The sequence below is a fragment of the Crocodylus siamensis genome, chromosome 6, assembly GCF_052110815.1.
Source record: "Crocodylus siamensis isolate JL-2025a chromosome 6, ASM5211081v1, whole genome shotgun sequence".
Lineage (NCBI taxonomy): Eukaryota > Metazoa > Chordata > Crocodylia > Crocodylidae > Crocodylus > Crocodylus siamensis.
In genome coordinates this window covers 85,026,795-85,040,629 of record NC_143400.1, presented here as the reverse complement: position 1 = coordinate 85,040,629, position 13,835 = coordinate 85,026,795, and the positions used below count along the sequence as shown (strand labels likewise).

At 42.3% G+C, this 13,835-nt stretch overlaps 1 protein-coding gene across 6 annotated transcripts in view; it reads right to left on the bottom strand.

The window, feature by feature from the left end:
* The window catches only part of FNDC3B (fibronectin type III domain containing 3B), a 354,050-nt gene that overhangs the window by 57,584 nt on the left and 282,631 nt on the right, over window positions 1-13,835 (bottom strand). For all 6 annotated transcript variants that reach the window (XM_090051042.1, XM_090051040.1, XM_090051045.1 and 3 more), the window contains 5 exons: window positions 13,198-13,303; window positions 9,337-9,509; window positions 7,787-7,900; window positions 6,764-6,913; window positions 2,804-3,084 (listed from right to left, as the gene is read on the bottom strand). In XM_090051042.1, the coding sequence (XP_089907168.1) occupies window positions 2,804-3,084; window positions 6,764-6,913; window positions 7,787-7,900; window positions 9,337-9,509; window positions 13,198-13,303 (824 nt within the window). The remainder of the gene's footprint in view (window positions 1-2,803; window positions 3,085-6,763; window positions 6,914-7,786; window positions 7,901-9,336; window positions 9,510-13,197; window positions 13,304-13,835) is intronic.

The following is a 13,835-nucleotide window of genomic DNA, read 5'->3' as shown; positions in this document are numbered from 1 at the left end:
CCTCTGGGCGGGGGGCTGGACTCAATCTTCTGAGGTCCCTTCCAGCCCTAATGTCTATGAAATCTATGAATTAAAGGAGTACAAAAAAATAGTTTCTCTTGTTGCAATTTTGAGAATTACATCCTACCTACAAACCATGGGCAGCACAACCTGATCTGCCTCTGTATTTTAGCTTTGGTCTCTGGCCTTCCAAGACAGCCTTGAGATATTTTCTGAAAATACAGGACAACTGCTCTGCCATTATATTTTCATACCATTTTTAGAAGCCTAGTCCAACAGCAGTCTTCGTGATCCGTTAGTCTGTGCTTAAAATTTCATTTTTTCATTCACATTAGAAGACATGCAGCCTCCTAGCCTAAAACCAAGTAATTTAATACGGTGCCTTAGGAAAAGTACAGAAGTTAGAACATAAACTTAGACATAGGGCATAAATCATAGTAAGAGTACTATAAAAAGGATGGTATTGTGTAGCTGGCTTGTTGGAGTGGTTTGCTTGGTACTCATAGCTTTTTTATTTGTTTTAGCTATTTCAACAGCTGATTAATCACATAATGAAAAGGAAGACAGCCCAGACCAAGCAGGGATAGTACTTGGGGAAACAAAGCTGCAGATCACAAGAAGTCAACTTTTTTCCATCCTCCATTTGTGTAGTCTCTTAAAATTTGCAAGTGAATTTTGCCAAACAAAAAACTATTGGACAGACAGCCCTAGAAAAAACAAGAAGAAAATTCCACTGTCCTGCCTTTTCTATGGACCACCCAAAGGCCAGGTGTATTCAGTCCACATACTCATTCAATGGTTTTTCTTATTATTGAGACAGTGAAGAAAAACACCAGTCCTAATGGTGATGTCTGTATTATTGACATGGTCCATACAGGATTCCTTTGATGTTGCAAGCTCATTTGATAAAAGTCACTGAGATGCCTTTAGACAGCAATTGTTATTGTCCACTCCAGCTGGATTTGAACTACCTACCTGAAAATGAAAAGTTTCATAGTTTCTAGGGTCGGAAGGGACCTGAGTAGATCATCTAGTCCGACCCCACGCCATGGCAGGAAAGAGTACTGGGGTCAAATGACCCCAGCAAAGTGTACATCTAGCCTCCTCTTAAAAACCCACAGGGTAGGAGCCTGCACCACTTCTCCTGGAAGTTGGTTCCAGATCCTAGCCACCCTGACCGTGAAGTAGCGCCTCCTGATATCCAGCCTAAATCTACGCGCTGCCAGCTTGTGACCATTATTCCTGGTCACTCCTGGTGCTCGGGGGAACAGTGACTCCCCCAAAGCCTGCTGGTCCCCTCTGACTAGTTTGTAACAGGCCACTAGATCCCCCTCAGCCTTCTCTTTTGGAGGCTGAACAGGTTCAGGTCCCGTAGCCTGTCCTCATAGGGCCTGCCCTGCTGTCCCCTGATCATGTGAGTGGCCTCCTCTGGACCCTCTCCATGCTGTCAACATCCCTCTTGAAGTGCGGCACCCAGAACTGGACGCAGTACTCCAGCTGCGGCCTGACCAGTGCCGCATAGAGGGGGAGGATCACCTCCTTGGACCTGCTTGAGATGCATCTGTGGATTCTTCAATGGTGTAATGGGGGGGAGGTACTAGGGGCAACTGTGCCAGGCACTGAATGGATGGGGAAGAGAGAGAGTGAAAAAAATGCAACTGCCACCAGCAGCTACATCTTCCAGCTTGCAATTGCAAGCTGGAAGTCGCCACTTCTGCTTTGCCCCTACATCCCTACTCTGCTGAGCTCCATATCCCAGTAGCAATCACTGAATCCCTCAGTCTCAGGTTTCATTCCCACTTAAAAATTTACAGAAGGCTAGAACCTTATTTATGACTTGTATTAGTTCTCAGCAGTCCAAGACACCTGGCACACAGGATGGCCCCTTCCAAAAGTAGCTTAAAATCTATTTGTAAGACAAGCAGCAATAGCACAGGTGCCACTGTGCTAAAGTTTTAGAGGTGGGATCATTCTACTTGAACTCCGTAAGCCTTGCATGATTGTGAAATCAAGCTTGTGAACCTGTACCAAGACTAATTTCTTCAACTGTAGCACCAGATTTCTCAGCATCATGTCTCTTTTAGAATAATTTTATAAAAGAGCTTTGCTTGCCACGTTTAATTCCAATGTATACGCTGTCCATCACATCTGCTTCCTACTGTTTAAGTTAATTTGATTCTTGCAGCAGTTAGAAAAAGACAGAAGCCTGAAAATCAGGCTAAAGACCTGGAGAAACCGTTTCAGAACAAAATTTGCAGCTTATTTTATTTAATCCAATATTTCCTTTCTAGATTTTGCTTTCACGTGACAATAATAAAAAAAATTCAGAAGTACTTAAATAAAAACAAAATTGTTAGCAGTATACAATGCATTAGCAATGCAAAGGAAACACCATAGTAAATGCCATAGAATACTTAGAACAATATAGACTGATATGGGGAAAAATAATACATTGCAAGAAAATAATGATAAACTCCTATTTCTTGAATGTAGTTATATACTCCACTCAGACTAAACTTCCTATAAGAGCTAACAGATTTTAAACACAAAAGACAAGAACCCAGATAAAACTTGCAGGAAAAAAAATAAGTTGATAAGGGACATAGGAAGGAACCAAGTCTTACAACCTGAAGTATTCAAATTCACTGCTTAAGGCATTGTGATACAGATAAGATACTTAAAGGAAAACGTTTGGGTTATTTTGGTAATATCTTAAATAGGCTCCCCCTTTTAAAAGTAATTTACGTGATATCATGCATTTCTGATGGTGTACTAAGGAATATTAGAGGATAATGACACTCACCGGTATGAGGTTTCTGGAAGCAGATCATCAATAACATAAGTTGTAACACTGCCCACGGGAATGCAAACGTCACCAAGGTCAATGTTGTAAGACGTGATCTCAGACCCATTATTGCATGGCTCTTCCCAGTTCAATACAAGGCACACAGAGGGTGATATCTGATAGGCATCCATGTGCTCATCCTCCAGTACAGAGAGGGTAGAGACTGCATCAGGTACTGATGCTGGGGTTCTGCAAGTTACTACATCACTATAGGGTCCAGCTCCTGCTTGATTTATAGCCTGTGGAACAGAGAATTTTTTTAAAGAGAAACTAATACTTGATTTCACATAAGAATCAAATAAAAGTTTAAAATAATGAAATTCCCAGTCAGTAAAAAATAGATACTTATCCCTTCAACAGCTCATTACTTCATGATGTGTGTTCTCTCTCTGCACTCAGAGGACAATAAATACCTTTCTCCATTACCCTAAATGTCACACACAAAGTTTGAAGTGTCTCTAAAGATTATTTATCTTTTCCTTGCATAAGCATTTCATTCAAACTTAACAGTAACTTTTATATTTGCAAGAAACTTTTTTTGGAAAGAAAGTGGCACATAATCATGCTGCCAGTGACTGTTCTTAATGAACAAACTGGCTCTTCCCAGATTCCAAGCCCGTCTCCATCAAATCCTCAAGCCCGCACTTACTTCTATACTGTTTTGATTCCAAATTCTTTACTCGGGCTGAACCACCCTTGACATCAGCTGAGACTACGTCTGTTTAAGGATGACTATACTGAGTCTTAATTTAGGACAGGGGTTGGCAACATTTTTGGCCGGTGCACGAAAAACATCCACAACCTTGATGTGTCAGATATTGTTACGCCAGGGGTGGATGGTGGGGGAGCTGCAAGGGGCCTGACCCTTGTTGTGGCAGCACAGCCCCGGCCTTTTCCCTAATGTCTGCCGCAAGGCATACATGCCAAGCAAAATCCCTTCGTGTGCCACAAAGGCATGTGTGCCAGGGGTTGCCTACCCCTGACTTAGGAAGTTAATTTGCTAATTCCATATTTAAAAAAAGAACTTTGTTAAAAGGAAACATTCACTCAGCATGGTGTATGCTTCCTCCCAAAAATCACAAAAACCATCACAAAGAGGAGCAGGCCACTCATTACGTCTAGCCTCTCATCCAGAGTGTGGTCTCCAATACAACACCAGTACAAAAGTCTAAGGTTCAAAGTTTCCAGACTTACTAGCTGCTTTAATTTCAAGACATCCATTTCTAATTGTGTGCAAAATATTGAGGTACAAGTGAAAAAGACAGAGAAAACTGTGGTAACAAAGTAGTTAGGCTTCGTTTGTATCACAGTTCCGATTTCATTCAGTGGAGGGCAGTTGTGTGCCATAGACAGTATGCAGAATTAAATGAAGGACCTTCCCTGTTAGCCAATGTTTCTGCAGAGGCACAATGCCTTTTAGGCACAGGGCTTTGAGCACCATATTTCTCTCATGGTGGGGTAGGAAGCGCAAAGCCAGCACTCCACACCAAAAGCAGGATCTGCAAAGGCAGAATTGGCAGTCTGTTAAGGGGGAGCAGCATAGCCCAGGGAAGGCAGGGCCTGCAGCACTTTGTTTTGCTGTATCAGAAAGATTTTGTTTGCCGTGCAAGGAATAAGCAATTTTTCCACGAGGTGTTTTGCTCAGTTAGTAAGCAGGGGGAGCAGATGATAAAGCTGGGTTTGTTGAGCTTTTAAAAGCACTTCAAAACAAATCCTGCTCCAGGGACAGCTTTTATCTAATGAAGCGCTCTACAGCTGTTATAGTGAGCCTCATTTTGTGGTCTGTCAATGATATTATTTGTCTGCCTCTAAACCAGCGTTTGGTGCTCAGTATCTTGCCCTGAGCAATTTGTTTTAGTGGTACTTATAACTCTTTCATTGGACAGCCCCATCATTATAACTGATGGGCACTTCATTCTTGCTTGATTACCAGTTACATGTCTCCTCCCTACCCAGAACAGTATTTCCTTTGGTTAAAAGGATAGAGCTTTTCAGGAATTTTCATTAGTGTTACTGACCTTTTTTCCCTTCTCTGTAAAAACAAGCTGGTTTCCCTCCAGTCACTTATGCCTGATTTTCTCTTTACTTAACCAATTTGTATAGATTGATATAATGATACCAAGTGTTTATTAAAGGAAAGAATAACAGAGAAAATTCTTTATGCTTACAGTGTTTTAAAAACAAGGCTTTTCTGTTATTGTCTTTAATAGTCATGAAAGAAAGAATGGATTTGTTTCTGGTTTTTCCACTTTGTTATTTTGTTTAATAAAAACACATTCCCTATGCAAATTTCTATTAATTAACATTTCCCCTTACCTGTAACCTCACACCTTATTCTCTTCCTTATTACTACTGAAAATTCTGGCATATAATTTTCAAGACAAATGCTCCTTTATACAAGGAGAAGTCCAACTCCCATGACGCAGCTCTAGATCTGTGATGCAGAGATTGCTGGTGGATGTTTAAAAAAAAAAAAAACTTATCTGTGTGGATACTCTGTATTTTTCTTAGCTTCTCTCTCTTGTCAATGGCTTAAACTACAATGGATGTGTTAAAATGTTTGTGGAGCTGTAAAAAGTTTCCGTAGTGGGTAATCTAAAATAAATGTCTGTTCCCAAGCTGAATGTACTATGCAGCTGCCTGTTTCCATTTTTAACATTAAAAACTTGAGTTCCCCTTTCGCCACAAAACTGGTACTACGGTCTCTTCCCAGGCCAGTGGACTCTAAGCACTTCCCTTGCTGGGCAAATGGAATGTGCTTTCTGGCTTGCAGTTCCTCTCACACATGCTCCTCCAGTGAGTTTGCCAAACCACTGACAATACAAAGGATAGGACCAGTGCTAATGGAGTCTGCAGAATGCAACTGAGTATGCCTGAAGGCAGGGTGCAGGCATGATTTGAGGCTCTCTGGCTTTGATCCAACTGCTAATGAGCTACAAAAAATGTCTTACAGGAATCCTGAATTTAAAAGCTCAAACAGAAACACTTGAGCATGAGGTCTCTGACCAGAGAGAAGAAACCTTGGGTGGTCCAAGCTAAAAGACTGCGTGGGGGAAGAAAGGGGAGGAATTTTCCACACCTTGCTAGCTGGATGGGCACATGAATTTTTGGCTGGATTTACTGCATATGTTCTGCTTTTGCACATAAATAAGCTGTGTGGAGGAGCACCCAGACCTACGCAGTTTAGACACAAAGTTCAGCCTCACCCCTCCATTTCCTGTGCCCCCCAACCCAGGGGTTTGATCAGGGAAACATCACATTTCAACTATCGCATTTATATTTTAACTTGCTTTCCTTCTATTGAAAAGAATAGGTGAAGCATAAAGATGAAAGAACAGGTGATCATCGCAGAGCTACACAACAAGAGGTACACAGCAAAGGGATGAGGCAAAGATGATGAGTACATCATCCTGGCAGCTGTAGCCTCCTACATACACAGGAACCTTTATCAGCTGCTCAGATGGTTTGCTTTACTTGATCAATGTTGAAGATTATTTAAGCCATGGGAATTCTTCAACATCCATTTGGGAGGTAAACAATGTTTACATACCATTTCCAAGTTTGGGGCCAGTGGGAAAAAGAGAGAATAAGGATTTTGAAAATAGTTTTAAAACATTATTATTCTATTTTAATACCAGAGGGCAGGGAGGCTTGTGGGCTGTTAATGGTGTTACTCGCTGAAATTAAAGCTTGTGACAAATGGGAGCAATTTTCAAGAGCTTAAAGTTCTATTAACTTCCTCTGTTCATCAATTTGAGTTGTTTAGGATCTAAGCTGTTTGATTATATCACCATGCTAGGCATGACATTACTTCTAACTTACAAAACACCTGCTTTCATAGCAGTTATGATGGAAATAAACAAACAGTATTTACATCTTAGACTGTAATATATGCAAAAAATTAATAGACTTCTGTACCTGCAGTCTGCAGCAGTAATGTGCTGCTGCCGACAACTCTCTTATTTCAAAACAGGTATCTGTGCCATTATACACAAGTTCTAGAGTTTTCTCGTCTTCTCCCCACTCTAATCTGTACTCAGAGATGTCAGCACCAGAGCTTTCAGGACTCTGAAAAACAAGCACGGGCATTTTATAGTTCAGTTTAAAGATAGGAGCTCTAGTTCATTATGCTTGACTAGTGAAGGAAAAATGCATAAAAATGAATTAATTTCTTACTGATAATCAGGACCACTGAAAAATATGCACACAATTAGCTCACCCATGTAGACTCCAAAAACCAGACCTGTTAAGCAGAACTATGCCAAGATAAAATGAAAAATTACTGACAGAAATGCAGTTTCAAACATTTACACAACACATACAATATGCCTCAATCCCACTGGGACATTCGCTATAAAAATATAAAAATCCCTTGTCTCTCTGCTGACGCGCTAGCAACACTGCCTGGGTTTAGAACAGGAGAGAGGAAAGCAGGGAAGATTACTTCCTCCAACTGACAGTAGTTATAATGTATTTTGGAATGGCCTTATATGTAAAAGCCGCGTTATCCAGCACCTTACAAGCCAGCATGCTCTACTAACTGGCATACTGGCTTGTAAGGTAAAGGGAAGCCGGAAGCGCCCGCTGTGGCACTTCCAATTTCTCTGAGCCCCCACGGCCCAGGGCAAAGCAGCCTGAGCTGCTGAGCCCCAACAGCCTGGGGGCATAACAGGCTGTATTGGGCCTGCCTCCATGTCCCTCGGGAGGGGCGGCGATGCCCTGAACGCGGCAGGAGAAGTAGCGGCCCGAATGGGCGAGGACACCTGTTCAGGCCGCTCAGTTAACTGGCATATTTTGTTATCCGGCATCCCCCATTCTCAAAGGATGCTGTATAACAGAGCTTTACTGTAAGTGGTCTTGAATTAGCTTCCATGTACTGATGATGTGTTTTGTTTGAACAAGCAAGAGAGAAGTGAAATGTACAAAGAGCATTTGTCTTACCTCCCAGCTTACAAGTACACATGTATCAGAGAGAAAGGAAAGGAAAGGTGCTTTGCACTGCGCAGGTGGTCCTGCTGCTGTGGTGATTTCGGTTGCTTCAGAATATGGCCCATACTGAGGGAAAGACAGATATATACATACGCACATATTACACATTATACAATGTTGAAGGTTTTCATAAGATGCTCACAGAAACATTTTTAGAATAATGAATTTTCTTAAATATAGACTGAGTCTTCAACGTTAAGCACCTATGATTAATTTACTGGCATACTTCACTCCACCTCCCAAATTATACTAGCAACTTTGCTTAATAGGAACACATGCTCTCTCAAAATTGAGGGCAATATAACGGCCTTTTTAACTGGCAAATCAAACCTTGATATATGTACACAATTAATTTTTGATGATAAGTAACAACTGCATATCCTAGAAAAATAAACAGAACTTTCAAATTGATCAAATACCTAATCCAATTTTTAATACATTTTTCCCTGGGATCTGAATTATTTAAAAGCTTCACATCATTAAGCTCATAATGAAGATTGCTTGCAAGCACTTTGACAGTCAACTAAGCAATGTGTTGTACGAGTTCATACTACAGAGACCATGGTTTCAAAGTGCTGGGAGTGATGAGCACACAACGACAGTCAGAACCCAATTCAACACCGATTAAAGTCAATAGAAACCCTTCTATTGACTACAGTGAGGCCTGCATCAGATTTTCAGTGCTCTCACCAATGCAGGTAGGTCTTCCAAGGAATTAAAACGAACAAAAAAAAGTGACACTGGTGAGTATTTCTACATGTGCTCCAGGGGTAGGGAGAGGGGAAGTGCAAGAGCCACTCTACTTAAAACATCCGCTGTGTCTTGTGTATCAGCGTCCCTGCACCTCAAAATAGCATCAGGGTCACTTTAACTAAATGAGCTTTAGCTAAAGCACCCCCACCACCATTTTGAAGTGTGGAGACCCTGATACAGAAGATGCAGAAGGTGGCAGGAGTGCATTTATTATCATGCTCCAGCAGACTCAATTAATCAAGTCTGCTCCAATGTGCTGTAACTGCAGTGCATCGGAGCAGCCTCCCTGCGCGTGTACAGGCACCCTTAGAGACTAACTGGTTCACAGTGGCATGAAATTTTGTAGGCAACAACCTATCGTGTCAGCTGCTATGAATGCTCACAGGAAGTAGCTCATTTCCTACAACAGTGCATGCCTCCGAACCACTCTTTCCAATGTGCCACTGCTCTGTCTATTGCTTGACTTGAGACTAACACAGCTAATCAACTCTATGACTGCAGCATACGCTGGCCAGCCAAATCACATTTAAAAACAGCTTAAGAGAAACTGTGTTTTAAACAAAATGCTTCTCTCAAGTGTGCTTTAAACAGTAGTCTTAACTGGTCCTTTTCAAAATCTCAACATTGTATCTGTTCTTTGCGTTCATCCTACCCCTTTAGTAGTACTTTAGTAATACTGAGGAATATATTAGGACAATAAAACTTCCAGAACCCTCTCTTCAGATGCCGCACCGGACATTACATCTTACCCCTCCATCATTCAAAGCCCTCACTCTGAACCGATATGTTGTTCCAGGAAGAAGGTTGCAGACTGTGCACTCTAGATCAGGACCGTGATACACTTCGGACGTGACGTCTGCGGGTTCCATCATTTCTACACTGTACTCTGAGACTTGACTCACACTTTCTGATACTGGGACATCTAGACAAGAGATATATCATATATCACTGTTGAGCGCCATAAATAAGCATCAAGGATTAACAGGCATTGATTTACCTTCTACTGCAAGTATGCATCGTCTTAACTGATTTTCTCTCAAAGTGTCTCTCACCCACAATATATATCAGTCATGTTGGGATTTACTCAGGGTGAGTAAAAGTACTTGTATTTTTAGGTAATCACAGGATCAGAGACAAAAAGCTTGGAGTAACAATGGATCAGATGCTGCAGTGCTCTAACCATTGTGGAAGATTCAATACCTGAAATAAGCCCATTCATAGCAACAAGCTATTCATGGCAGTAGCAAGAACTAGCCCCACAAAGTTATTAAACGATGGTGGCTGGTATTACCTTTGGAGAGAATGGGTACATCTATTTAAAGAAACAATAAAATGGTGATAGCATTTCCATTCAATAAGGAAAAATCCCACAAAAATATGGTTGAAAGAAAACAGACATAGGCTGTCTTTTTAAATAGCTTTAAAATAGGAGAATGTTTGTCAAAGAGCTCTGTGAGACTTACTCCACTGTCCAAACGCATGGCTGCGTAGATCAAACCACAGAACAGACCCATAAATGATTATATGTAAGGACCTATTCAATTTGTGATTTCATGAAAATAACCAAAATCGGGCAATCTCCACATAATCCACAACCTCTCCCAACTTCCTAAAAATAAAATGCTGGCTCTCCAGTGGGAGCCAGAGTCCTCACAGCTGCTGCAGCCCAGCCATGCAGCATGCGGCGGGGGGCAAGTGGGAGGGGTCCCAGTGCCCAGGGGGAACAGGCAAGATGATGACTGCCCTCCCTCCCGCCCTTCACCACTGATTGGCTGACAAATCTGCCCGTCAAGCAGCCCTGCCCCTTTCTGCCAATTGGTAGCAAGAGCGGGGCCACACAACTGACAGCCCCCTCAACCAATCAGCAGTGAGGGGCTGGGGTGCATGACAGACAGCCCTCTTGACCAATCGGCAGCATGCAGTGGGGCCACCAGAACTCTGCTGAGATAAGCCCATAAAAATGGCATCTGGCCCTCTGCTCGGCCTGTGAAATCAGCCACCTGCCCCCTTGATTTCAATCGGTCCCTAATTATACGTTAATCAAAATAATAATAAGCTCTTCTGGCACGTTTAGATTAAAGAGGTTTACAAGCAGATGTACTATCAACATAACCCCTTTTCAGTTGGAGACGAAGGATCGCTTCTATGCTGAACATTCAAAAAAATCAGAGGGAAGCCAATACCACTTTTGGATGGAGAAAGACTACAAGGATATCCTATCAGCTGCTTCTTTCAACAACTCATTAATATCGAATTCTCCAGTGGAAATTCAGACCTTTGGAATGGACTGTTCTGGGCTAGTTTGTTTCTGAAAATGTTGCATTTTTGACACACAAGAAGCATGGGCAGAACGCAAACTTTTAAAGCCTAAAATTATACTTATTCATCCACTGTTATGTTATTGAATTTCTTCAATTTCATCATTTTAAGAGATACCCTGTTACAGTTTCAATTCAAACAGTGATGACAGACTTTCAGGAAACATATAAATAGGAGGAAAAAACACAAAATCAATAATAAAATTGTAGCAAGTAGGGGTAGAATGAGCCTTGGTGCACGGGTATAGGCACCCATTATTCCTTGTCTTAATCTCAGTGGACGCGGAGATCAACTTATTACCTTCCACTTTACAACAGCTCATTCCATATTTAAAGACTTAACATGACTTTAAATCATGCAGTCTTCTCTAAACTAAATACTGTATTTTCTTGCATACAACACAAATTCCCCATTTTCTCCACAGGTTATCACTGATGATCATCATCTGATCATTGCTGTTGCTCTCTAAAAAGTGCTTTAGGAGGAACTGAACTTTTTGCTGGAAATAGAGGGGGCAGAGTCAGCGGCTTGTAAAAACATAGTCACTGGAACCCCACCCCTCACCATGCCCCAAAGACATCAAGACATCATCTGAGATGAGAGACCTGGACCTTAATTATATCTAAGAAAGGGTTGTACATTTATGCAGTCTATTTCTATTTAAAAAAAAAAAAAAATCAAATTTTTATAAAGCAGGAAAGATAAGAAAAGAACAAATAATTGAACCAGAAAAAGATTAAATGGTACTCTCAAATAACAATAATTGAAGTGTCTCTCTCTCGAAGGAACCAAGATGGATAAGGACAGAGGTCTAATAAAGAAGTACATTTCAGGGAACAGAGAGGAATCTTCTACTGAGATGTTACCACAGAGACAGAAAAAATTGGAGAACAAAAATAGCCATATAAGAGGGGCCGATCTGTCTGTGCAGAGCTGCCATGGATGCCTCAGTACAGGCTGGTGGGGTCTGAGAGGGAAGGGCTAAAGGGCAGAGTCTGTCTTTGTCTCCCCACCATTCTGGCTGGTACATGGAGCATGTTGGCTGAACCAAAAATAAGGCTGATGCTGGATGTCCCTTTTGAACCAGGGGTATTTACCCTTTTGAATAACTCCACATACATTAATTCTGGTAAAGGTCACAACTGAGAGGCAAGGAAGATGGAACTAACTGCATCCCTCCCAACAGCCTTTACTACAAGTGACGCACAGTAAAACAAAGGCAACTCTAACATTCAGACTGCACTTTTTCAAAACCTACTGCCATGGGTTATCCAGGCTCTGCCAGGGTGGGGCTTGGCAGGGGCATGGGAACCAGTAATGTGGTGCTACATTGCATTTCTGTGTGCTGCTTTGGGCTGTACCACGTGGGTGCAACTGGAGCAGCTAGCGCAGCCCCTTGCTGACCCCAAGTCACTGGCATGCAGCTATATCAGGCAGTACCCACACCAGCTGCCTCCCACATGACCCAAAGTGGTACACAGTTACACAGTGCAGCACCAGCTCAGCCCAAGTAACCCATAGCTCATGGCCCCCTTCTCCCTGCATGCCCTCTCCGACTGAGTCCCTGGCACACAGCTGGGCCAGGCCAGTGCTGCACGGTGTTCCTGTGAGCCACCTCGGGCCACATGGGCGCAGCTCCTGCCTGATGTAGCTGCATGCCAGGGACTCAGGGATGGGTAGAGAGTACAGAGAGGAGGCGGCTGGGAGCCACAGGTTATCTGGGCCCAGCTGGGCCAGCGCCACTTTGCTCGCTGCTTTTCCTTGTACCCCTTCCCCGAGTCCCTGGCATGCAACTCGCTCAATTAGAAGCTGCTCCAGCTGCGCCTACGTGGCCAGAGGTGTTGCTTGGGGACACAACTCAGTGCTAGCTTGGCTGTGTACTGAGGACTCAGGCCAGAGGGAGTAGGTGCAGGAAGGAGGAGGGAACAAAGGTTAGGTTTGCCTAACCCAAGGGTGGGCAACTATTTGGGCCAGAGGGCCATTTACTGAGTTTTGGTGACTCGGCCCACAACAGCTGACCAAAACTCCCTAAGTGCTCCTCCATCCCCAATAATTGCCCACTCTTGCCCTAAGAACACCTTTTTGTTTGTATTAGGTTGACTACAGCAACTTCAAATTCTGGACTATATCATGTATCCCCAAAACTGTTTCGCTAACTTAAGATTGTATCTGTACTCCTCATACTTTGGGGCTCTTTACATTTACATATCTGAACCACAAACACAGGTTCCCAATCAGCTTTAACAACAGGTGGTAAATGTAATTCTTGTGGCAAGTCTTAGATCACTCACCCCACTGTAGCTGAACTTCTTTGTGTTTGGGTTTCCCCAACACTCGCGGTGGCCGACAGTGACCTGGTGCAACACTTAGCGTACGGACAGGTAAACTTTCAGAACACTGGAAAAGAACAGACAAGCTAAGTCTTAGGAATCCTGCTGGAAACACATTTCCAACCCAAGACAAGCAGGGGAGAATGGGCCAAGTCTACTGCAGCAGCCAGTAAGTTAACTACAAAGGGTCAGGATCATGTTGGTGTTATGTAGAGAAACTAATATAATAAATAGCACGTTATTGCCAGAGTTCAGATGATACCTGTCAATCAGAAACACACATAGATACAAACGGCAACCAGCCAAACAGATTAATCCATAATGTTTTTTGTCAGGGCTTAAAGCATCATCTCGTATACCAGGAAGTTGATAAGACAGATTACTTTGAAAAATATATATATTTTAATAAATAATAAACCTAAATAGGCAGGCTTCTGAATACAAAGGAGAGCCAAAAACTATTATGCACGAAGAACAAAACTTAAAATGGACTTGATATTCAATTAATTAAGTCAAATATTATGTCAGATGTCAAACTACATAAGCAGAAAGGGCCATAATTATATTATTCTCTGAATATTTAGGATGTTTTTCATCAG